The sequence below is a fragment of the Hemitrygon akajei genome, chromosome 22, assembly GCF_048418815.1.
Source record: "Hemitrygon akajei chromosome 22, sHemAka1.3, whole genome shotgun sequence".
Classification (NCBI taxonomy): domain Eukaryota; kingdom Metazoa; phylum Chordata; class Chondrichthyes; order Myliobatiformes; family Dasyatidae; genus Hemitrygon; species Hemitrygon akajei.
The window spans coordinates 60,993,921-61,019,007 of NC_133145.1; the positions used below are offsets into that span (position 1 = coordinate 60,993,921).

The 25,087-nt window shown below is 41.2% G+C and overlaps 1 protein-coding gene across 2 annotated transcripts in view; it reads left to right on the plus strand.

The window, feature by feature from the left end:
• Positions 1–25,087, plus strand: part of cep112 (centrosomal protein 112) — a 531,702-nt gene that overhangs the window by 291,956 nt on the left and 214,659 nt on the right. For both annotated transcript variants that reach the window (XM_073026401.1, XM_073026402.1), the window contains exon 18: positions 7,352–7,487. In XM_073026401.1, coding sequence (XP_072882502.1) covers positions 7,352–7,487 — 136 coding nt within the window. The remainder of the gene's footprint in view (positions 1–7,351; positions 7,488–25,087) is intronic.

A 25,087-nucleotide genomic window follows, 5' to 3' on the forward strand; every position in this document is an offset into this window, starting at 1 on the left:
ACAATATCGAACCTGTCTCTACCACTTCTACTGGAAGCTCGTTCCACACAGCTACCACTCTCTTGAGTAAAGAAATTCCCCCTTGTGTTACCCCTAAACTTTTGCCGCCTAACTCTCAACTCATGTCCTCTTGTTTGAATCTCCCCTACTCTCAATGGAAAAAACCTATCCATGTCAACTCTATCTATCCTCCTCAAAATTTTAAATACCTCAATCAAGTCCCCCCTCAATCTTCTATGCTCCAAAGAATAAAGACCTAACTTGTTCAACCTTTCTCTGTAACTTAGGTGCTGAAACCCAGGTAACATTCTAGTAAATCTCCTCTGTACTCTCTCTATCTTGTTGACATCTTTCCTAAAATTGGGTGACCAGAACTATACACTATACTCCAAATTTGGCCTTAGCAATGCCTTGTACAATTTTAACATTACATATTCCTATACTCAATGCTCTGATTTATAAAGGCCAGCATACCAAAAGCTTTCTTCACCACCCTATCCACATGAGATTCCACCTTCAGGGAGATATGCACCATTATTCCTAGATCACTCTGTTCTACTGCATTCTTCAATGCCCTACCATTTACCATGCATGTCCTATTTTGATTATTCCTACCAAAATGTAGCACCCCACACTTATCAGCATTAAACTCCATCTGCCATCTTTCAGCCAACTCTTCTAACTGGCCTAAATCTCTCTGCAAGCTTTGAAAACCTACTTCATTATCCACAACACCACCTATCTTCATATCATCTGTAGGTGATAGGTGACACAGTACTCCAAATCAGGCCTCACCAATGTCTTATACAACCTCAGCATAATATTCCATCTCCTGTACTCAGTACTTTGATTTATGAAGGCTAATGTGGCAAAAGCTTTCTTTTTGACCCTATCTAACTGTGACACCATTTTCAATGAATTATGGACCTGTATTCCCAGATCCCTTTGTTCTACAGCACTCCTCAATGCTCTACCATTTTGTAAGATCTACGCTGGTACTCTCTAATCCTCTGGTACCTCCCCTGTCACAAAGCCTGATTTAAGTATCTCTGCTAGGGCCCGTGCATCCTGCAGAGTCCAAGGGAACACCTTATCAGGGCCTGGGGATTTATCCTTCCTAATTTGCCTCAAGACAGCAATGCTATTTCCTTGTAATCTGTACAGAGTCCATGAAGCTGATGCTTCTTTCCATCATTTCTATAGACTCGATGTCTGTTTCCAGAGTAAATGTAGATGCAAAGAATTCACCTAAGATCTGCCCCATGTCTTTTGGCCCCACACATGTATTACCATCCTGGTCTTCCAGAGGATCAACTTTGTTCCTTGCTATCTCTTTGCGTTTAATATATCTGTAGAATCCCTTAGAATTCTCCATCATCTTGTCTACTAGGGCAAACTCATGCCTTCTCTTAGCCCTCCTGATTTCTTTCTTTAGTGTTCTCTTGCATTTCTTATATTCATAAGCACCTTGTTTGAACCTACCTGCCTATACCTGTTATGAAGCACCATTTTTTCTTAACCATAATATCAATATCTCTTGAAAACCAAGGTTCCTTAAACCTGTTATCTTTACCTTTTATTCTCATAGGCACATTACAAGCTTTGTACTCTCAAAATTTCACTTTTGAGAGCCTTCCACTTACCAAGTACACCTTTGCCAGAAAACAGCCTGTCCTAATTCACACTTGCCAGGTCCTTTCTAATACTGTCCAATTTAAAATCAATTTACCAAATTTAGAATGTATAGCTTTTCATAAATTCTATTGCATTTCTTAATTTTCCGGTAAATGCCTGCAAGAATATGGCAATGTATACATTTATAATAAATTTACTTTGACTCTGACCTTTAGTTGTACCATTATTCCATGTTATTTGATAATGCTCAAGGATGAGTTATGTTTACTGAAGGGATATTTGCATCTTTAGCTGGGACTAGATGACAATTCACCTGCAATCCTTGACACACTAGGCTCACCCTTTGTCTCTAGCCATTATTTCAGGGTATGGGATATTGACTCAGTTGTATTGTTCCTTCTTGCTCTTCAGAAAAATTTGGCAAGGTCAGATGGGCAATTGTTAGAGAGTTATCCCAGCTTCCTCACAATGCAATTGCACAGTTCGCATTAAATTGGAGCTAACTTTGTCACACATTGAAATCCAGATGAGCAAACTTCTACCATTGAATGAGCGCAGTGTACTGCTTAGCCCAAGACTGTCAGTCTGGGCTTCAGTGCATTCCAGCATTAGTTGTGTTCTTAACAAAATGATAGCCAGTGCAAAAGTTGTGTTATGTCACAAATATTCAGGAGCCAAACATTGCATGTCCTGGTTGACTGGAGTTCCGGCAGCAGGACTTGAATAAAATGCCATTTGATGCAGGTGCTGGATGCTGGAAGATATAAAATGTACAAGCTAAGAAAAACTTTGCGGGTGGAGGAAAACAGGTCAGTGGCACAGTCTTGATCACACCCAAGATCATCAAGAATGTATGGACAAGGGGAGACCCTCTGGTCCATCCCAAGTAGTTGCTATGCATTCTTCAGGACTGATCTGCTGAGTATTTGATCTCACTATTTGAATTTGAATACACGGCACATCAGTAGTAGAATTCTAAGAGCCAGCAGCACTTGCATTTAAAATGGATCAAAGCAGCATTGCCTTTCCCTGCAGAAAAGACATTTCAAAAGGAAATCAGACAGCCAGGCAAGGAAGGAATCTGGAGAAGTGGAAGTGTGCAGATTAATTTCTTATTAAGGACCGCAAGAACCAACTTCAAAGATGCTGTCATGAATGAAGAGTCCCGTTTCGATGTTTACACTTTGCTTTTCATCATCTATGAATTGCTCTTCATATTAGGCATTATTACAGCAAGGCCATTCTAGCTTCAACTGAACTTGGATGACATTTTGACCTACTATTAAGCTGATTGCTCTTAATGGGGGGGGGGGGTAAGTGGCAATGGACGATGCCTCCCACATGTGCATGATGTCACCACGGGGACTATTCAGTTTATGAAAAATAGGGGTAGCTGGTGACCAAAAAGAACCGCTAGATCTCTTGCTTGATAACATTTGGGGGAAAAATATCATTCAACCCATTACATCTCGTGAAGGTCCTGACTCATCCTCAGTTCCGGGGAATATGTAAAGTGGGGCAATGGGATTGCAGTGTTTTTGATACTGATATTGATTGAACTGTCCTTTCATTAAGCAGGCTGAGATCTGGGCTGACTGAAACTCAGTTCTTCGTAAATTTACTATGCTAAGAAACAATAATTATCAGCCTCCATTACTACCAGGAGCTGCCAAAGACAGAATTGCAAGATTGGACTCCTTGTCCTTGACCTTGGCATCATCATTTAAAGATTAGCTTTACTTACTTATCACAGGTACATCAAAACATACATTGAAAATGTGTCATTTGTGTCAACGACCGACACAGTCCGAGGATGTGCTGGGAGCAACCCACAGTGTTACCATGTTTCCAACGGCAACATAGCAAGCCACAACTCACTACCTTAACCTATACGCCTTTGGAATGTTGAAGGAAACCATAGTGTACAAAGGAAACCCATGTGGTCACAGGAAGATCATACAAACTCTTTGCAGACAGGAGCAGGAATTGAACCCTGATCAGTGATCATTGGCACTGTAAAGCGTTGCACTAACTGCTACACTACTGTGCTGTCAGCTTAATGCACCAACCAGATTCGCAAATGACTGGCCCTGAAAAGCCACACGCTACAAACCTGGGAACATGCCCTTCAATTTTAGTATCACAGACTCTCCCACTCAACATCCCGCTCATCTTCTCAACATCCACTCTGTCTGGGCCTTTCAATATTCAATAGGTATCAAAGAGATTCCCCCCACCCACCATTCTTCTAACTGTAGTAAGTGCATCTGTGCACCCAGTTTAGCTTTACAGCTGTTTTAATGCCCACCAAAGAATCTTGTAGTTGGTTGGAGTTACCCTATCACATAGCCCTCTATTTTTCTAAGTTCCATGTGCCTGTCTGAGAGTCTCTTAAAAGACCCTACTGTATCCGCCTCTGCCACTCAGTTCCACAGTTGATGACTGCCTACACACCATAAGCTTTCTTAGCAACACTGTCCACCTGCGCAGCAATCATTGAGTGTCCTATAGACACAGATCCCAAGGTCTCTGTGATCCTCCATGCTGCCAAGAGTCTTACCATTAATACTATATTCTGTCTTCAAATTTGACCTACCAAAATGAACCACTTCACACTTATCTGGGTTGAACTCCATCTGCCACTTCTCAGCCTGGTTCTGCATCCTATCCATGTCCCACCATAGCCTCCAGACTATCCACAACACCCCCAACTTTTGTGTCATCAGCAAACTTACTAACCCACCTTTCTACTTCCTCATCCAGGTCATTTATAAAAATCTCAAAGCGGAGGGGTCCCAGAACAGATCCGTGCAGAACACTAGTAGTCACTGACCTCCATGCAGTATACAAACCATTTACAACCACCCTTTGCCTTCTGTTGGCAAGCCAATTCATGATCCACAAAGCAAGGTCTCCTTGGATCCCATGCCTCCTTACTTTCTGAATGAGCCTTGCATGGGGAACCTGATCAAATACTTTACTAAAATCCATATACATTACATCCTCTGCTCTACCTTCATCAATGTGTTTTGTTACATCCTTAAAGAATTCAATCAGGCTCATAAGACAAGACCTGCCTTTGAGAAAGCCATGCTGACTATCCCTAATCAGATTATGTCTCTCCAAATGCTCATAAATCCTGCCTCTCAGGACCTTCTCCAACAACTTGCCCACCACTGAAGTAAGACTCACTGGTCTATATTTCCTGGGTTAGCTCTACTCCCTTTCTTGAACAAGGGAGCATCATTTGCAACCCTGCAATTCTCCAGTACTTCTCCCATCCCTATTGATGATGCAAAGATCATTGCCAGAGGCTCAGCAATCTTCTTCCTCCCTTCCCACAGCAGCCTGAGGTATATCTCATCCGAACCCGGCGACTCATCTAACTTTTCAAAAGCTCCAGCGCATTCTCTTTCTCAGTGTCTATATCAGGGGTGTCAAACTCATTTTAGGTCACGGGCCGGATTGAGCAAAATGCAGCTTCATGCGGGCCGGATCAGTCGGACGCGTGCGAACGCAGCTTTCGTTGCCTCCGTTTTTTCAGCCTGCTCTCATGTGTCTCAGTCTCTGCTATAACTACAAAGTGTTTCACTTTACAAATTCCGTTTCTTATGAAGAAGACTGCCGAATAAACACTAAAAACCCTGAAAACCTGGTACCTGAATAAACTCAGCATTAGCCATATCATACGCCATAGGTGCTTTGATTACTGGGGCCAGCTTTAATAGTAATTAGATATTATCTCGCGGGCCAAAGATAATTCCACCGTGGGCCGGATTTGGCCCGCGGGCCTTGAGTTTGACATATATGGTCTATATGCTCAAGCGTTTCAGTCCATTGTAAGTCATCCCCATGATTGCCAAGATCCTTTGCCCTGGTGAATTCTGAAGCAAAGTATTCAATAAGTACCTCCGCCTCCTCCTCCAACTCCATGCACAGGTTTCCACTATTGCAGCTGATTGGTCCTATACTAACACGGCTCATTTTCTTGCTCTTCACATACCTGTAGAAAGTCTTGGGGTTTCCTTAATTCTGCTCACCAAGGCCTTCTCATGGCCCCTCTAGTTCTCCTAATTTCATTCTTAATTTCCTTCCTAGCAACCTTGTAATTTTCTAGAACTCTATCAGTACCTATTTTCTTGAACCTTTTTCAAGCTTTTCTTCTGAGCTAGATTTTCTACTTCCTTTTGTACACCATGGATCTTTTACCCTACCATCCTTTCCCTGCCTCAATTGAACATATCTGAACATTTGTCACATTTCTGCCGTGCATTTCCCTGAGAACATCTGCTCCCAAGTTCCAGTCTAATAGCATCATATTTCCGCCTACCCTAATTAAATGTTTTCGCAAATTGTCTGCTCCTATCCTTCTCCAACATTATGGTAAAGGAGATAGAGTTGCATCACTACCTTCAAAATACTCTCCCACTGAGAGATCTGACACCTGACTAGGTTCATTTCCCAGTACCAGATAGAGTACAGCCTCTCCTCTAGTTGGCTTATCTACATATTGCATCAGGAAACCTTCCTGAACACACCTAACAAACTCCACCCCATCTAAACCCCTTGCGCTCAGGAGATGCCAATCAATATTAGGAAAGTTAAAATCTCCCATCACAGCAACCCTGTTATTATTGCACCGTTCCAGAATCTGCCTCCCTCCGCAATGTCCCTGTTACTATTGGGGGGGTCTATAAAAAACACCCAGTAGAGATATTGCCCCCTTCCTGTTTCTGACTTCCACCCACACTGACTCAGTAGATTATCCCTCCATGACTTCCTCCTTTTCTGCAGCCTGAGCACTATCCCTGATCAGCAATGCCATGCCTCCACCTCTTTTGCCTCCCTCCCTGGCCTTTTTGAAACATCTAAAGCCTGGTACACTCAGCAGCCATTCCTGCCCTTGAGATACCCAAGTCTCTGTAATGGCCACAATGTGATAGTTCCATGTATTGATCCATGCTCTAAATTCATCTGCCTTGTTTATGATACTCCTTGCATTAAAATAGACACATCTCAAACCATCAGGCTGAGTACATCTTTGCTCTATCATCTGCCTATCCTTCCTCACAAACTCCCTACAAGCTGTCGATACTTGTGCGCCAACCGCCCCATCCTCTGCCTCTTCAGTTTGGTTTCCATTCCTCTGCAAATCTAATTTAAATCCTTCCCAATAGTATCAGAAAACCTTCCCGCCAGCATATTGGTCCCCCTCAGATTTAAGTGCAACCTGTCCTTTTTCTACAGGTCACACCTGTCCCAGAAGATTTAAGGTCTGAAATATGAATTCTGTCTCTTTCCATGGATGCTGCTTGACTGCTGAGCATTTCCAACATTTTCATTTTCATTATTATTATTATTATTATTATTATTATTAAGGAAACACTGCACCCAACCTGTACACTTGGTGCCAAAAGCAATAAGGTAAGTAGCCAGTTGAATGTTTTGGTCATTGATTAAAGGATTCATTGACTAACAAACCTAGAAAACCATCCAGCTCTTGTTCAAATAAAGCTATGGGATCATCAACAACCATCATAAAAGACAATGGGACTTGGGTTCATTGCTAGTCTAAAGGGAAGGACTCTAGAGATATTCCATGTGCAGTGTGAATCCAGCATGACACAACGCTTTTGAATAGAGTTAATGGTGGTTTTTATCTTGTTAAACTAAAGGTTCATTTGAGTTGCATATTAAAACACTTGTACTGTTGTAGTGAAAAAGAAGATCAACTGACACGGGTGACCGATTTGCAGAAGTTCCAAGCACAGAAGGCAGATGCAGCTCTAGAGGAATTCAAGAGACAAGTCGAGCTGAATTCTGAGAAGGTCTACTCTGAGATGAAACTGCAGGTGAGCTTCTGTTCCGGCCTATTTCTGACTTCTACGAGTCTACTCCATTAACCATCATTTAATTCAATTGAGACAGAACTGCATATTAAACACTAGTTGTTTCAAATTATTACCAAGAGTTCAGTAAATAGATACATCATGATATTTTCACACGGGGCGGCAAACGTGTTGGCCTTTGGAGATGTAGATAATACACAGAAATTCAAGAACCTCAAGATAATCGTCTTTGATAAATGAATTTTTACTTATCCTTAAGTAACCATCCTTTGGAATTATGGTTAATGTGCCTACAAGGGGTGCAAAGGAGCTTGATCAGATGTTGATTTGTAAGGATTTCAGACTGATAATCTGGCACCTTTGGCACTTCGAAGGTGCTGAATCAGCAGATTTTACTCTCTAGCAGAAGTTACCCTAATTAACAACAAAATATCTGACTATTTTGGGGCTTGTTTGCTGTTGTTATTTTGTTGTTTGTTGAGTTCTGTGTAAATATAGTGAGCAATTTGGGCATGCTATGATGCTGTCGGAGTGTGAGGCGATACTTGCAAGCTGCCCCCACCACATCCTTAGGTTGTGTTGTTTGTTAATGCAAACAATATATTTCACTGCCTGTTTCAAAGTATGTGTGATAAATAATTAAATGAATCTGAATCTGAAAGTGGATATTTAGACCCTTGAGGCCTTGCACACATAGACACAACATAAGTGGTGGAAGCACCTTACAAACTACTCATCTGCCTGCCCCAGCAACAACTATCTGCCCCATCTGTGAAAGTGTCTGCTTTTCCTACATTAATCTCATTAGTCACCTGAGAACTCACAAATCCAGAGTGGAAGTAAGTTATTTTCAGCTTTGTATCTCCCTAAGAAGAAGATGATGATGCTGTAACCTCAGTTTTGATAGCACCATTGATGAATTGTTTTACAAGAAAGGACAAATAGGATCTCTCCTTCTGCTAGTCTTCAACCCTGGCATGAAAGCTAGCTTGATCTTGTGATTTGCTTGTATTCCTCCCATATGTGATCTTCTGCTGACAATGTGTTTATCCCTGCTTAAAGAAGAAAGTGACTCAAATCTCTTGACACTGTGCCTCTTTGTACAAAAAGTGTTAGATACAGACCAGCTGATCACAGGAAAAAGCCACCCCACTATTGAGCATATCTACAAGGAGTATATCCACATGAAAGCAACATCCATCATCAAGGACCTTCACCATGCTGGTCATGCTCTCTTCTTGCTACTGCCATCAGGAAGGAGGTACAGGAGCCTTAGGTCCCACACCACCAGAGTCAGGAACAGTTATTACCCCTCAACCATCAGACTTTTGAACCAGCATGGATAACATCACTCATGTCGACACTGAACTGATACCACATCCTATGGATTCACTGTCCAGGGCTCTACATCTCATGTTTTCAGTGTTATTTATTTACTTACTTTATTTTATCTTTTTGTTTGCAGCGTCTTTTACATGATGGTTGTTTGGCAGTCTTTGTGATAGATAGATAGATAGATAGATAGATAGATAGATAGATAGATAGATAGATAGATAGATAGATAGATAGATAGATACTTTATTCATCCCCATGGGGAAATTCAACTTTTTTTTCCAATGTCCCATACACTTGTTGTAGCAGAACTAATTACATACAATACTTAACTAAGTAAAAAAAATATGCAGTTTTTAGTTTTTTTTTCCTTGATTCTATTGTATTTCTTTGCTCTGTTGTGTATACCTGCAGAAAAATGAAACTCGGGGTACTATATAGGGACATACACATACTTGGATAATAAATTTACTTTGAATGTTGTAGAAATTTTAACTTGTAACAGAGTGAAAATGTTTAAGTAAGGCCAGATATAATCCTACTGTTAAAATGGTATTCAACTTTGACAGTTTGAAAATGTCTCAAAATATCAGTGAAAAACTTTAGATCATGCGCCAATTGTTCATCTTAAAGTTGTGATCACTGCATCATCTTAATGGAAAATATTGAAAGGCTCCAATTGTTCCACAAGTCTTTTTTTTTACCTTTATTGGTAGATATTCACTTCACAATGCAATAGAGAGAGAGAGTGGTAGGTTTTTCTTCAAGTTCCATTTCATTGAACTTTCTGAATCAACAATTTTTCTAAATCTTCCCATTTTGAAAGAAAAAATTAACAACATTTTGGATGGATTTTGCAGCATTTTGAGATTTCAAGTCCTTGCATACTTGAAGTTCACGATGGATAATGCAATCCATGGAATAATTCTGCAGATGTGTTTCAAGGGTGCAGTAAGACCTACAATTTAACCCATCACTGCACGTGCTCCATCCACTGCAGCACCTAAAGCTTTATGCCATGATACAGTGACATATTTGGTTAAGTGGAATCTTGGTGTCAACAACATGGGTTTTTTTGCTTCTAGCACTATTAAGTCAGTAATTTGTTTTTCACAGTTTCATCTGTGAAAACATAGTGAGCAAACATTGGCAGCTGTGGTTTATCATCTCTGTCTGTAGATTTAGCAAGGCCAAAGCTGAATTATAGCAATTTCTTCAAATCGTTCTGTAGCTTGCAACATCAGCACTGATCTGTGAGATACACACAAAATTGGAATTTGCTGTATTAGTCACAGACATTTTTTGGGTGATTTGAGTTTAAATTGCAAACACTTCTACAATATATTATCTCTAGCAGAATAAGAACATTCAGCACAAGCAGTCATGGAATACTTGCACCTGGAAGTACACCATTCAGGCTCTAAGAAAGGACAATCTAGCTAGGCCCCCATACTCTCCTAACATTCCCTACAAGTTCTTTCCTTCCACAAACTTATTCACTTCCCTTGTGAACTCTACAATTAATTTTGTCTCCAATATTACCCAACAATACACTTCATGTTTTAATCACTTATGATGTAAGGCAGATTTTCCTCGTGTCACTTTTCATTCTTTTGCAAGTTTCATTATTTTTCTCTGTCCCCTGGGCTCTTGAGATCTCTAATAATAGAAAATGCTTATTTCTATCTGTACTCTTCTTAATTTTGAACGATCTCAGCTAATCCAGACCCAAAGTTCAAAGTAAGTTTATTATCAAAGTATGTATACCATATACAATCTTGAGATTCAACTTCTTGCAGGCAGCCATAAAACAAAGAAACATAATAGAGTCCACGAAAAACCACACACAGCAAAGACCAAACTACCACCCTATGGTAGTAGCAAGAAGAGAGGGAGACAGATGGGACGAGCTCAGGTGGGGGCACTTGACTGACACGGAGAAGTGGGCGAAACACTGGTTCATTTTCCCCTCTCAGGCTTCACTGCTTTAATTGGTGCGGAGTAATAAGGCTGAACATCAGTTAGCTTTCAAATTCAAGTTCAGTTTATGGCCATTCAACCATATACATGTTTACCGTCAAATGAAGCAATGTTCCTCCAGACTAAGATTCACAACACAGTACATATAACTCACACATACAGCACATAAAATATTACCATAAACAAATTAACACATAATAAGATGCATTTATGACTTTTTACGTTAAAAAGTAAATAGTATAATGCTACTGGTGTTTCAGAAGTGATGAGACCTGGGCGTGGTAGGGAGTTCAGTAGTCTTATAGTTTGGGGGAAGAAGCTGTTTTCCATCCTAACAGTTCTTGTCTTAATGCTGTGGTACCTACCCCCTGATGGTAGGGGGTCAAAGAGCTTGTTGGACGGGTGAGTGGGATCATTGAATTCTGCTCATGAAGTCAATGCTTTAATCTGGTTCGTCGTTTTAATCGGCACAGGGTAGTGGAACTAAACACCGGTTTGGTTACTGCTCTCGGGCCTCAACACTTTAATTGGCCAACTCGATGATGGCCGTAGCTGCATTCTTGTGAATCAAGTTCACCAAATCTATCAGGAGATCGTAAAATCACTAGTTCATTTAAACAGTTCAAAGTTTCAAAGGTTCATTTATTATCAAAGTGTACAACTCTGAAATTCTTCTTCTCAGCCACAAAACCAAGAAAGAAAAGCACAGCAGGCATAACAACTCCCAAATCCTCCTCCCCTGCATGCTACAAAACAATGAATATCGGGCGAAAAACACAGAATTAAGAAAAACCATAAGACTGGAAAAAATTTAACTGTCCAAGTCCACATCCAAAACGCAAAAAACCTGGGCAACATTCCCTCTCTCTGTAACAGAGCGATCTCACCAGTGATAAAAAGGCAATTTACTCTCTTGGTAGCAGAGCAATCTCACCAGCAATGAAGAGGCAATCTCACCTCTGTAGCAGAACAATCTCACCAGCAAGAAAAAGGCAGACTCCCCTTTCTTTAGCAGAGCAATCTCACCAATGATAAAAAGACAGTCTCTAGCAGTAGAGGTAAATTTCTTAAAGGGAAATTCCAGACTGTGGATCCCAGTGATTGTAGTTCAGAAGTATATAAGACTAAGATAAAGAAGCAGAATTGGACCATTTCTCCTATTGAGTCTGCTGTGCTATTTCATCATGCTTGATCCATTATTCCTCTCAACCCCATTCTCCTGCCTCCCCATCCCCAGCCTGTATCCCTTCATGCCCTGACCAATCAAGAATCTATCAATCGCTGCCTTAAATATACTTAAAGACTTGTCCTCAACAGCTGCTTGTAGCAACAAATTTCACAGATTCAGCACTCTGTCTAAAGAAATTACTCATCTTCGTTCTAAAAGGGCATCCCTCTATCTTGAGGCTGCATCCTCTGGTCTTAGGCACTCCCACCATAGGAAACATCCTTTCCACATATATTCTATCAAAGCCTTTCACCATTCAGTAGATTTCAATTAGGTTACCCATCACTCTTCTAAGTTCCAATGAATACAGGCCCAGAGCCATCAAGCGCTCTTCATATGACAAGCCATTCAATCCATAGAACCATAAAACATTACAGCACAGAAACAGGCCTTTTGGCCCTTCTTGGCTGTGCCAAACCATTTTTCTGCCTAGTCCCACTGACCTGCACCTGGCCCATATCCCTCCATACCCCTCTCATCCATGTACCTGTCCAAGTTTTTCTTAAATGTTAAAAGTGAGCCTGCATTTACCTGGCTCACTCATTTATCTGGCAGCTCATTCCACACTCCCACCAATCTGTGTGAAGAAGCCCTTTATATTCCCTTTAACCTAGAATAATTTTCGTGAACCTCCTTTGAAACCTCTCCAGTTTCAGTACATCCTTTCTAAGATAAGGGGCCCAAACCTGTTCACAATACTCAAGTGAGGCCTCATCAGTGTTTTATAAAGTTTCAATATTACATCCTTTTATATTCTAGTCCTCTTGAAATGAATGTTAACATCACATTTGCCTTCCTCATCAGACTCAACCTGCAAATTAACCATTAAGGAATCCTGCACAAGGACTCCCAAATCCCTTTGCACCTCAGTTTTTTGGTTTTTATTTCTCCAATAAGAAAATAGTCAACCCTTTCATTTCTTTGGCCAAAGTGCATGACTATACACTTCCCTACACTGTGTTCCGTCCTCCATTCCATCTAACCATTCTCTTAATCTGTCCAAGTCCTTCTGTAGCCTCCCTATTTCCTCAAATCTACCCATCTTCATATCATCTGCAAACTTTGCAGCAAAGCCTTCAATTCCATCATCCAAATCATTGACATATAATGTATAAAGGATCGGTCCTAATACAGACCCCTGTGGAACACCACTAGTCACCAGCAGCCAACCAGAAAAGGATCCCTTTATTCCCACTCATTGTCTCCTGTCAATCAGCCACAGTTTTCTCCATGTTCGAATCTTTCCTGTAATACTGTGGGCTCATAGCTTGTTAAACAGCCTCTTGTGTGACACCTTGTCAAAGGCCTTCTGAAAATCCAAGTACACAACATCAACCGACTCTCCTTTGTCTATCCTGCTTGTTACTTCTTCAAAGAATTCTAACAGATTTGTCAGGCAAGATTTCCCCTTGAGGAAACCATGCGGACTATGGTCTATTTCATTACGTGCCTCCAAGTACCCGAAGCCACCATACTGCAAGTGTCTTTCACAATGAAGCCTGATGCAAAATACTTATCAGTTCAGCTGCCATTTCCTTGTCCCTCATTACTACCTGTCCAGCATTGTTTTCCAACAGTCCGATATCCACTCTTCACTCCCTTTTACATTTTATGTATCCTCTTTAATATTACTGGTTAGCTTACTTTCATATACCACCTTTACCTTCTTACTGACGACTTTAGCTGCCTTCTGTTGGTATTTAAAATCTTCACAATCCCCTAACTTCCCTCTAATTTTTGCTGTATTATATGCCCTTTCTTTGGCTTTTATGTTGGCTTTGACTTGCCTTTGTAGCCATGGTTGTGTCAGCTTGCCTTCAGAATGCTTCTTCCTCCTTGTGATGAATATATCCTGTGCCTTCCAAATTGCTTCTGGAAATTCCAGCCATTGCTGCTCTGCCATCATCCCTGCCAGTGTTCTTTTCCAATCAATTCTGGCCAACTCCTCTCTCATGCCTCTGTAATTTCCTTTACTCCACAGTAATATTGATACATCTGACTTTAGCTGCTTCTTCTTAAATTTCAGGGTGAATTCAATCATATTATGATCACATGCCCCTAAGGATTTTTTTACCTTAAACCGTCTAATCAATTCCGGTTCATTGCACAACACCCAACCCAGAATAGCTGATCCTCTAGTGAGCTGCTCTTAAAATGCCGTTTCGTAGGCATTCTAGAAATTTCCCCTCTTGTAATTTTGCACCAACCTGATTATCCCAATCTACCTGCATATTGAAATCCCTCATGGCTCTTGTAACTTTGCTCTTTCTGTCTCCGAATGTAACTTGTAAGCACATCCTTACTACTGTTTGAGGGTCTGTATTTATCTCCCATCAGGGTCTTTTTAACCTTGCAGTTCCTTAGCTCTATCCACAATGATTCAACACCTTCCAACTTTATGTCACCTCTTTCTAATGATTTAAATTTCATTTTTTATGCTACCCCACTCTTGTCTTCCTGCCATCCTTTCGATTGAATGTGTATCCTTGGACATTAAATGTTACTCCACTATTTAAGAAAGGTGGGAAGCAGCAGAAAGGAAACTATAGACCTGTTACCCTGACATCAATGGTTGGGAAGTTGTTGGAATCGATTGTTGGGGATGAGATTATAGAGTACCTGGAGGTACATAACAAGATAGGCCAAAGCCAGCATGGTTTCCTGAAAGAAGAACCCTACCTGACTAACCTACTGCAATTTTTTGAGGAAATTACAAGCAGGGTAGACAAAGGAGATGCATTAGACATGGTGTACTTGGATTTTCAGAAGGCCTTTGAAAAGGTGCCGCACATGAGGCTGCTTAGCAAGATAAGAGCCCATGGAATTACAGGGAAGTTATTAGCATGGGTGGGGCACTGGCTGATCGGCAGAAAACAGAAAGTGGCAATAAAGGGATCCTATTCTGGCTGGCTGCTGGTTACCAGTAGAGTTCCACAGGGGTCAGTATTGGGACCACTGCTTTTTACAATATATGTCAATAATTTGGACTATGGGATTAATGGATTTGTGGCTAAATTTGCCGATGATTCAAAGATAGGTAGAGGAGTGGGTAGTGTTTGTAGCACTTTGGTGGAAGAAGTAAACGGGCAGACTATTATTTAGATGGGGAGAGAATTCAAAATGCAGAGATGCAAAGGAACTTGGGAGTCCTTGTGCAGGATACCCTAAAGTTTAACCTCCAGGTTGAGTCAGTGGTGAAGAAAGCAAATGCAATGTTGGCATTCATTTCTAGAGGTATAGAATATAAGAGCAGGGATGTGATGTTGAAGCTCTATAAGGCACTCGTGAGGTTGCACTTGGAGTATTGTGTGCAGTTTGGGTCACCTTATTTTACAAAGGATATACTGACATTGGAGAGGGTTCAGAGAAGATTCACGAGAATGATTCCAGGAATAGAAAGGTTACCATATGAGGAATGTCTGGCAGCTCTTGGGCTGTATTCCCTGGAGTTCAGGAGAATGAGGGGGGTCTCATAGAAACATTCTGAATGTGAAAAGGCCTGGACAGCTTAGATATGACAAATTTATTTCCCATGGTAGGGGAGTCTAGGACAAGACTTCAGGATTGAAAGATGTCCATTTAGAACAGGGATACTGAGAAATTACTTCAGTCAGATTGTGGTAAATCTGTGGAATTTGTTGCTACTAGTGGCTGTGGTAGCCGAGTCATTGTGTGCATTTAAGGCAGAGATAGATTCTTGACTAGCCAGGGCATCAAAGGGTGTGGGGAGAAGGCAGAAGAGTGTGGATGACTGGAAGAATTGGATCAGCTCATAATTGAATGGTGGAGCAGACTTGATGGGCTGAATAGCCTACTTCTGCTCCTATATTTTATGGTCTTAAGGTCTAATCTTCTTTCAGCCATGATTTAATGATGCCTACAATCATAACTGCCAACACAGATGCCTTGTGCAGGAAGGCACAGAGTCGACTGTACTTCCTTAGAAGGTTGGCGTCATTCAATGTTTGTAGTGAGATGCTGAAGATGTTCTATAGGTCAGTTGTGGAGAGCGCCCTCTTCTTTGTGGTGGTGTGTTGGGGAGGCAGCATTAAGAAGAGGGACGCCTCATGTCTTAATAAGCTGGTAAGGAAGGCGGGCTCTGTCGTGGGCAAAGTACTGGAGAGTATAACATCGGTAGCAGAGCGAAGGGCGCTGAGTAGGCTACGGTCAATTATGGAAAACCCTGAACATCCTCTACATAGTACCATCCAGAGACAGAGAAGCAGTTTCAGCGACAGGTTGCTATCGATGCAATGCTCCTCAGACAGGATGAAGAGATCAATACTCCCCAATGCCATTCGGCTTTACAATTCAACCGCCAGGAGTAAGATATGTTAAAGTGCCGGGGTTAGGACTCAATGTATTTAAGTAAACTACTTAAGAACTTTTTAAAAGCTATTATTAATGCTTTTTGAGAGGGTGATTTTAGATGCATATCATATTTTTACTGAGTTAAGTATTGTATGTAATTAGTTTTGCTACAATAAGTGTATGGGACATTGGAAAAAATGTTGAATTTCCCCATGGGGATGAATAAACTATCTATCTATCTATCTATCTATAATTGCTGGTCTGTAACTGTGCTACAAGTTCATTGTCTTCATTCCGTACATTCTGTACATTCAAATATAACACCTTTAGTCCTGTATTCACTTTTTTCAATTTCATCCACCTTTTACATTGCAGCTCATCTTGTTGACTGCATTTTGCCCTATCATCAAGTTCTTCTTGCTAGGAATCTCGCTATACATTGCCTCTGTTTGTAAACCTCATCTCCAGCACTATCACTCCAGTTCCCATCCCCCTGCTAAATTAGTTTAAACCCACCCGAACAACTCTAGCCAACCTGTTTGCAAGGATATTGGACCCCGTCAGGTTCAGGTGTAACCCGCCCCAATTATACAGGTCATATCTTCCCCAGGAGAGAGCCCAATAATCCATAAATCTGAACCTCTACCCAATGCACCAGTTCCTCAGCCATGCATTCACCCACCAAATCATCATGAGCTTACTGACGTTGGCATGTGGCACAGGCAGCAAACCATAGATAACTATCCTGGAGGCCCTGTTTCTCAGCCTTCTACCTATCTCCCCAAAATCTCTCTTCAGAACCTACTCACTTTGTCTACCTATGTCATTGGTACCAATATGTGCCCAAGATTTCTGGCTGGTCACCCTTGCCCTTGAGAATGCCATGGACACATCCAAGACATCCCTGTTCCTGGCATCAAGGAGGCAACATACTATCTGGGTGTCCTATCATGCCCACAGAACCTCATCTCTGTTCCTCTGACTAAGGAATCTCCTGGCAACACTGCAGTCCTCTTCACCTCTCTGCCCATTTGAGCCACAACACCAGACTCAGTGCCAGAGACCCAGTCATTGTGGCTCCCTTCGGTAGCTCATCCTCCTCAATATATAAAGTTATATACGTATTATTGAGGGGAATGACCACAGGTGTACACTGCACTGGCTGTGCATTTCTCCATCTTTCTCCTGACAGCCACCCAGTTATATGTCTGCTGCAAGCTAGGCGTAACTACCTCCTTGTAGCTTCTGTCTGTCGCCTCCTCATTCTGCCATATGAGTCAAAGGTCGTCAAGCTGCAGTTCCAGTTCCTTAATACGTTCTCTCAGGAGCTGTAGCTTGGTGCACCTGGTGAAGGTGTGTTTATCTGGGAGACTATGCACTAATAGATGAGGAATAAACAAATAAGAGCACAGAGAGAGTAACTTACAAGACAATCTACCTCACCCAAGCCTGATCTCACCTAAGCCTAGCAGTAGTTTTGTGAGCTACCTACAAAATGTTGCCAGTACCATCTTGCCTTTAAAGCCCAGTACCATTTTGCCTCTGTCCATGTAACTAAAGTCTCAAATCCCTGGAATCTTTTCAGTACATCTTTTCTGTACCATCCCTTAAAGTACGTTGCCCACAACTGGACATAATCCATTAGTTGTAATCAAACCAGTGTTTTATAAAGTTTCATCATGCTCTTGTATTTTTTGGCTCTATTTCCAAAGCCCAAGCTTCTTTATGCTTTTTAACCTGTCCTGTCATTTATGAGTATCTTGTACATTTGTCACTTCTTTAGAACCATGATCTCCAACTTACATTGCCTAATTGTGATATTCCATGATGACAAACTCGATTGTTCTGTCATTTTCTTTAACTGAGTCTTGAAGTTGGCTGTTTAGGCTGGCTTTGGATGTAGTTTCCTTAGTTCTGTATTCAAGCCTTTTTTAATTTCAGGAAGTGCAGCAGAGTGAAGATTAAGATCTGAGTGGTGCTGAATTGACTGGGTATTGTGGTGAAAGTAATGGGATTTGTGAGGGGGGTATTGAGGAGATGCTTAGCTTGGGGAACCGGTGTGGAGATGCAGAACTGAAAGAGGATGGTAGGAGAAGAGGGAAAGAAAGAATTAAACTTTCAGGCTTGGGATGCAAATAATTGGGAGGATAGAGTGATCAGAGTAAGTGTTGTGAAATCCTGAGAATATTGATCTCAAGGAGGGGTAGTTGGTTAGTTGGGAGCAAGTTATAAAGGTGAAAAGTTAAATGAGACATCTACCTGGTGGAAGGAAAATATTCAACAGTAACTCAGGGAAGGTCAGTCTGTATAATTATTGCCAAAGCAGATTCTCTTCCAGTTTGGGCTTGTTTCAATGCTAAAGCTATCAGTGTTACCAAATCTTAAATAAATACACGGTAGAATTTTATTCAAATGATATGAATTGAACATTCCGTGCTGTTTGATGCCACTATGCATACCCAGTATCTTCTGTACACGTGCACTTTCTATACCAGCAGCAATATTAGCCAGTAATCTCTGCCTCTATCAGAAATAATCTTGCTAGAAATAGCTTGTCCAGCCTTCATGCAGAATGGTGGTAGCAAAACCTTTGCTGAAGTTTCTCCTGTTGGAAAACTGGGTCAAAATCGTGTTCTGTCTAGCTATAAGATATAAGTGGCCCATGCTTCTTCCTCTAGACTTGTCCACTGATCAATCCTGAAGTGACCTCTGGCTAAAATCAGCATTCAGTTCCCTGCATTAAAATAAAATATTCACTTTATTTGAACTTTGTTAAATATAAAAGCACACCACTCTATTTGTGAGATGGTTTGTCAGCTGCAAACTGATGATTTATTGTGCCCTCCTGACTCCATCCATTAGTTTGATATATATTTAAAATAGACCGATCAAATAAGTTATATGACTTAATTAAATTATAACTTATAATTTTGTTCTTTTTTATTTTTATTTAGATATACAGCTTAGTAACAGGCCCTTCCAGCCCATGAACCCACTTCATCCAATTACACCCATGTGACCAATTAACCTACAAAACCTGTATGACTTTGGACTGTGGAAGGAACCCCGAGCACCCAGAGGAAACCCACGGGGTCATGGGGAGAATGTACAAACTCTTTACAGACAGCAGTGGGAATTGAATCCAGGTCGCTGGCGCGTAATATAGTTACACTAAACTGCTACACTACCATCCAGATTAAATGAGATTGTTTAATATATAATTATAATCTGAATTTAGTAAATTAAACTTATTACATTCACTTACTGAGTCAGATTGGACATTTTCCCCCCAAAATCACTGTTCTCTCAGCTCATTTTGGTCTTACAAGCTGAAATGTCAGGAATGGTTTTGTCTGTTGACCCAGTGTTGGGATTAAACTGACACTGGTTCTTTAATTTCCTCCCTTCTGCACAACTCTGACAGCTGGCCTACACCAAACACCTCCCAACTGCTGAGGTCAATGATGAACTGGAATGGAGAGTTCATCTTCACCCCTTCCATCTGTGACACTTTTTTTCTTCTTCGTGTTAGCACCAGAGTATATGATCCATTACTGCTGGCAATAAGAACAGAATAAAATGAACTATTTTCCATGTACCTCTCCACGCTAAGCACATAAAAAGGTGTTCCTGTGAGATAAGCTTTCCAAGTCTCCTGAGGGAGAAAACTGGCTGGCATAAGCCCTGAAGCTGTTAATAAAAACGAAGTTTGTACTTGGGATAGAGTATCAGAGGTCCACATGGCTTTAATCCACTTGTCTTCCTCCTGCAGTGTTATTTTAAGCATGCATTCGTGCCCAGTCGGTGTATATTGAGCTTGAACAAACAGTAAACATGTGTTTAATTAATATGAAGCAGAACATTGCTGTATTGCCAGCAAAATCTTCAGCTTTGAAACTCAAACATCCTTTCTGTCATAACCATGGCAACAGCACATTTCATTCTCTGTGCTCCATGCTTAAGCTGGCTGCTTTTAGGAATTCCTCTCTGTGTTTTGGCAATGGTACATGTTATTATTAATCTGAATATTTTAACCATGGTGATGCAATATATTTTGGAAATTCCATTTTCACCCATACTTGACCAGAAACAGATGGATTTGTAAAAAATGACACATTTTCAGTGGTTAAAAAAACTGGTCAATCTATTATAGAGATTGGTGGATATTCTCAATGGGAGAAGATTTAAATATTGGTTGGATTTAATTAACTTATCTTCCTTTCCTCAAATGCAGATAGGTTTGCCACACATTTCATCAACAACAATAAAACATTGATGCATCTAGTCCAGGAGATCATGGAAAATGCAAAGGAGCTGAGCACTAGGCTAAAATGGTTGGCTGAGGAAATCTTGTGCGTTGTGGTGGAGCTGGGAACTGAAAGGTGCAAATAAGAATGTCTGAAAACTTCCATGATTAAAATTTTGAACTTGAACTTCATATTAGTTAAGTACATGGTTACTGTTGGCTCACCTTTAGTTCAACAGCAACTACTGAGAATTTAATGGGCCTATGTCTTCAGCCATTAGAGCCTCCAAGAAACGCAACTGTCGTCATTTTAACTGAAGTATGGTAGTGGAAGCCTGAGGTAGTTTTATTGGATGAAGTGAGTTTGGAGAGTGAAGGGAGAGTTACAGGTTTGGGATCTTCAGTAGAGGTGAATTAAACTTAGGGGTTTAGTTGAAGAGGGAGAGTGGAGATTGCAGCAGAGGCAGCTAAATGGATTATCTTACTCTTCATTGCAAAGAAGCGAAAAGTTCAAAGCTAACTGATTATCAAAGTAACTGTATGTCACAATATACAACCCTGAGATTCATTTTCTTGAGGATGTACTCAATAAATCTATAGAGTAATAACCATGACAGGATCAGTGAAAAAACACACCCATTTGGGCATTCAATAAGTGTGAATAAATAAGAAAGAAATAATAATAAAAAATAAATAACCAATAAGTATGGAGAACATGAGATGAAGAGTCCTTGAAGGAGAATCCTTTGGTTGTGGGAACAGTTTAGTGATGGGGCAAGTGAAATTGAGTGACGTTAATCACTCAACTAACGGGCTGCCAGGGGAGTGGTGGAAGCAGATACAATAGCAACGTTTAAGAGGTGTTTAGACAGACAGGTGAACAGGCACAGAATGGAGGGATACAGAATCAGTGCAAGTAGATGGGAATAGTTTAAATTGGCACAGACATTGTCAACCAAAGGTCTCTTCCTGTGCTGTACTGTGAACAGCTAAATCAGTTGTTTGCCAAGTGCAACTGACTTGAAGTCTGCTTCCCTTGAAATGAAAGTTGACGTCGTGTCAGCAGGAATTCCTAGGATGAAGGACTGGTTACCGGTGTATCAAAAGCAGAACTAAGTTTGTGAACACGCTGAAAACGACGCAATTATCATGGTCATATAAACACAAGAGATTCTTCAGATGCTGGAAATCTTGAGTAACACACAAAAAGCTGGAGGAACTCAGCAGGTCAGGCAGCATCTACGCAGGGAATAAACAGTATTGACATTTCGGGCCAAGACCCTTCATCAGGTCTGGAAAGGAAGGGAACGGAAAGTCGGAATAAGAATGTGTGTGTTGGGGGTGGGGGTGGTAAGGAGTACAAGCTGGCAGGTGAGAGGGAAAGTAAGTGGGTGAGGGAGGGGGTGATGAAGTGAGAAGTTGGGAGTTGATAGTAGAAGGGGGCTGAAGAAGAAGGAGTCAAATAAGAGAGGGTAATGGACCATGGAAGAAAGCAAAGGAAGAGGGGAACCAGAGCAACATACACAAAATGCTGGAGGCTCTCGGCCTGAAACGTCAACTGTTTACTCTTTTCCACAGACGCTGCCTAGCCTGCTGAGTTCTTCCAGCATTTTGTGTGTTGCTTGGGTTTCTGGCATCTGCAGATTTTCTCCTGTTTGTGAGTGGAACCAGTGCAATGAGATGTGCAGGTTAGAAGAGAAAGGGTGAGAATCAGAGGGCTGAGGAGAAGAAGCTAGAAACTTGCAGTTGTACCTGAATGACCATATCTTTTCAGGTGGATGTGAACATCTTATCCTGTGTTTTTTGATTTTGATTAACTGGACCTGTCTAGTGACGACTGTGAAAGGGCAGCTGAGGACAAGGGAAAGACCTTATGACAGCGTAGAAAGACAGCTGACAGGAGGGAATAGAGTCTAGTGGGGCTGTCATGGGCTAGGAACCCATGTTGGCAGTCCTCAATGCTGTTTCAGCATATTGGAGACACCCATTAATGGCTTTGAAAAGGCAACAAAGGAAGGTACCCCTAGAGCCTGCAAGATGACTCAATGAATGATAACATGGCTACAGACCTAGGAACATAATCTACCATGAATACAGAGACCATTAAAATACCAGAAGCAGTAGTAGGACACAAGTGTTGGGTGTGCATCTGTGGATGGAAGATAATAACATCTGAAAAAGGGTTGAAGATCCATCAAGAGAGGAAAGGGTGTTTGATGGAGCAGGGAAAGGGCCTTACATTGACCAGTACTTCTTGCAAAGTCAATCAACTAACTTGAGTGAAATGCAGAGACCAGATACAAACCAAAGTTCTCAGAGCATCAGTACCCCTATCATTGAGGAGATTAGCACAGAAATCCCAGCTGAGGGACTCACCCAACCACCAACACCTCTTAAGGAGAGAAAGATCAAAGTGCACAGACTGCTTGTGAAGTGACTCAAAATTGCTGATAAGAGTGGAGAACCATCAGCAAAGACCTGATGAAAATTGTGAAGCAATTAAAAAGAACAACAGAAAAGAAGTTGGATGCAATGGGAGACATCATCTACATCTACAGGGAAGAACGGTTTGGAGTCAGCTCAAGGAAGCGTGGAAAGACAGCATCACCACCAATAATGTCCAGGACGTAGCATGAGATTGAGTGACTGGTTCGAGAAAGGAGACAGCTAGGGAAACAGAAAGAAACCTCCAGGTAGTGAGAGGGATGGTCTCCACTAACTTCAAGCAGACATCAAGAGCCAGCTGACAAAGTTGTGAAGAGCTGAGAATTTAAGGAAGCTGCATAGAAAAAAAGAACAAACAAGGACACAGTTCCACAAAGACCCTTTTAAGTTCATTAAACATCTCTTCACACCAGAAAAAAGTGGAACTTTGAAGACATCAAAGCAGGAACTGGAAGAATACCTGGAAAAGATTCACACCGACTTGAAAAGGCAGGAACATATGATCATTCCATCAAACATCCAACCAATCCAGCCCCCCACCTATCACCTGGATGCTGACCCTCCAAAATGGAGAGAAGTGGAGAAGGCAGTCCAACAGGCAACAGCAGCTTCTGCTCCTGGGCCTAATGAAGTACCATATTGGCTTTATAAGAACACACTGGAGGTCTTGTGGTTTCTCTGGAGACTCATAAGGGTAGTGTGGCAGAGGTGAATAATACCCAAAGTGTGGCAAGGGCTAGTAGTGTCCTGATTCCAAAAGAAAAGGATGGAGAAAACAACAGTCAGTTTCAACCAATCTGCCTTCTGAACATTGAGGGGAAAATCTTCTTCACTGTAATAGCACAGAGACTACCTGGAGAGAAACAAGCATGTTGATTCATCTGTACAGAAAGCAGGAATTCCAGTGTTCCCCAGTTGTTTGGAACTTACAAGCATGATATGGCACCAGATCCAAGTAGCTAAGAAGGACAAAAAAAATCTCTATGTGATCTTTCTGGACCTCACCAATGCATTCAGCTCAATTTCCCATGCACTCCTCTGGGAAGCATTTGATTTCTTCCAGATACCAGAGCATATCATAACACTGGTGGTGTTGTACATTGAAGATCTATAATTGTGCTTCAAAACTGCAGATTTTACCACAACATGGCAGAGACTGGAAGTAGGCAGTATGGCAAGTTGCACTATATCTACCCTGGCCATGGAGGTCAGTATCAGGACTTCAAGATACGTGGTAGCTGGTGAAAGAATAAATGCTGGACTTTGTCTTCCCCCATTAAGGTGTACATGGACAAAGTAGCAATGTTGACCACTACTGCAGCATACACTAAGCGAAAACATCAAGTGGGCTAGAATGAAAATAGAATCCAGCAAGTCGCAAAGCATCTCCATAGTCAAGGAAATGCTGAAAAGCAAAAAAAAATTTCATCAGTGATGACCCAATTCCAACAGTGTCTGAACAGCCTGTCAAAAGCCTGGGTAGAGCTTAAGGTTAAGGAACCCTTAGGGAACAGTGATCACAATATGATCGAGTTCACTTTGAAATTTGAGAAGAAGAAAGTAAATTCCAATGTGTCAGTATTTCAATGGAATAAAGGAAATTACAATAGCATGAGAGGGGAACCGGCCAAGGTTGACTGGAAAGAGACACTAGCAGGAAGGACCGCAGAGCAGCAATGGGTGGAGTTTCTGCAAAAAATGAGGGAATTGCAAGACAGATATATTCCAAATAAGAAGAAATTTTCGAATGGAAGAAGGACATTACTGTGGCTGACAAGTGAAGTCAGAGCCAAAGTAAAAGCAAAAGAGAGGGCATACAAGGAAGCCAGAGCTAGTGGGAAAATAGAGTATTGGGGAACCTTTAAAAACTTGCAGAAGGAAACTAAGAAAGTCATTTGGAAGGAAAAGATGAATTATGAGAGGAAGCTGGTGACTAATATCAAAGCAGATGCTAAAAGCTTTTTTAAGTATGTAAAGAGTAAAAAGAGAGTCGAGGGTAGATATAGGACCAATAAAAATGATGCTGGAGATATTGCAATGAGAGATGCAGAGATGGCAGAA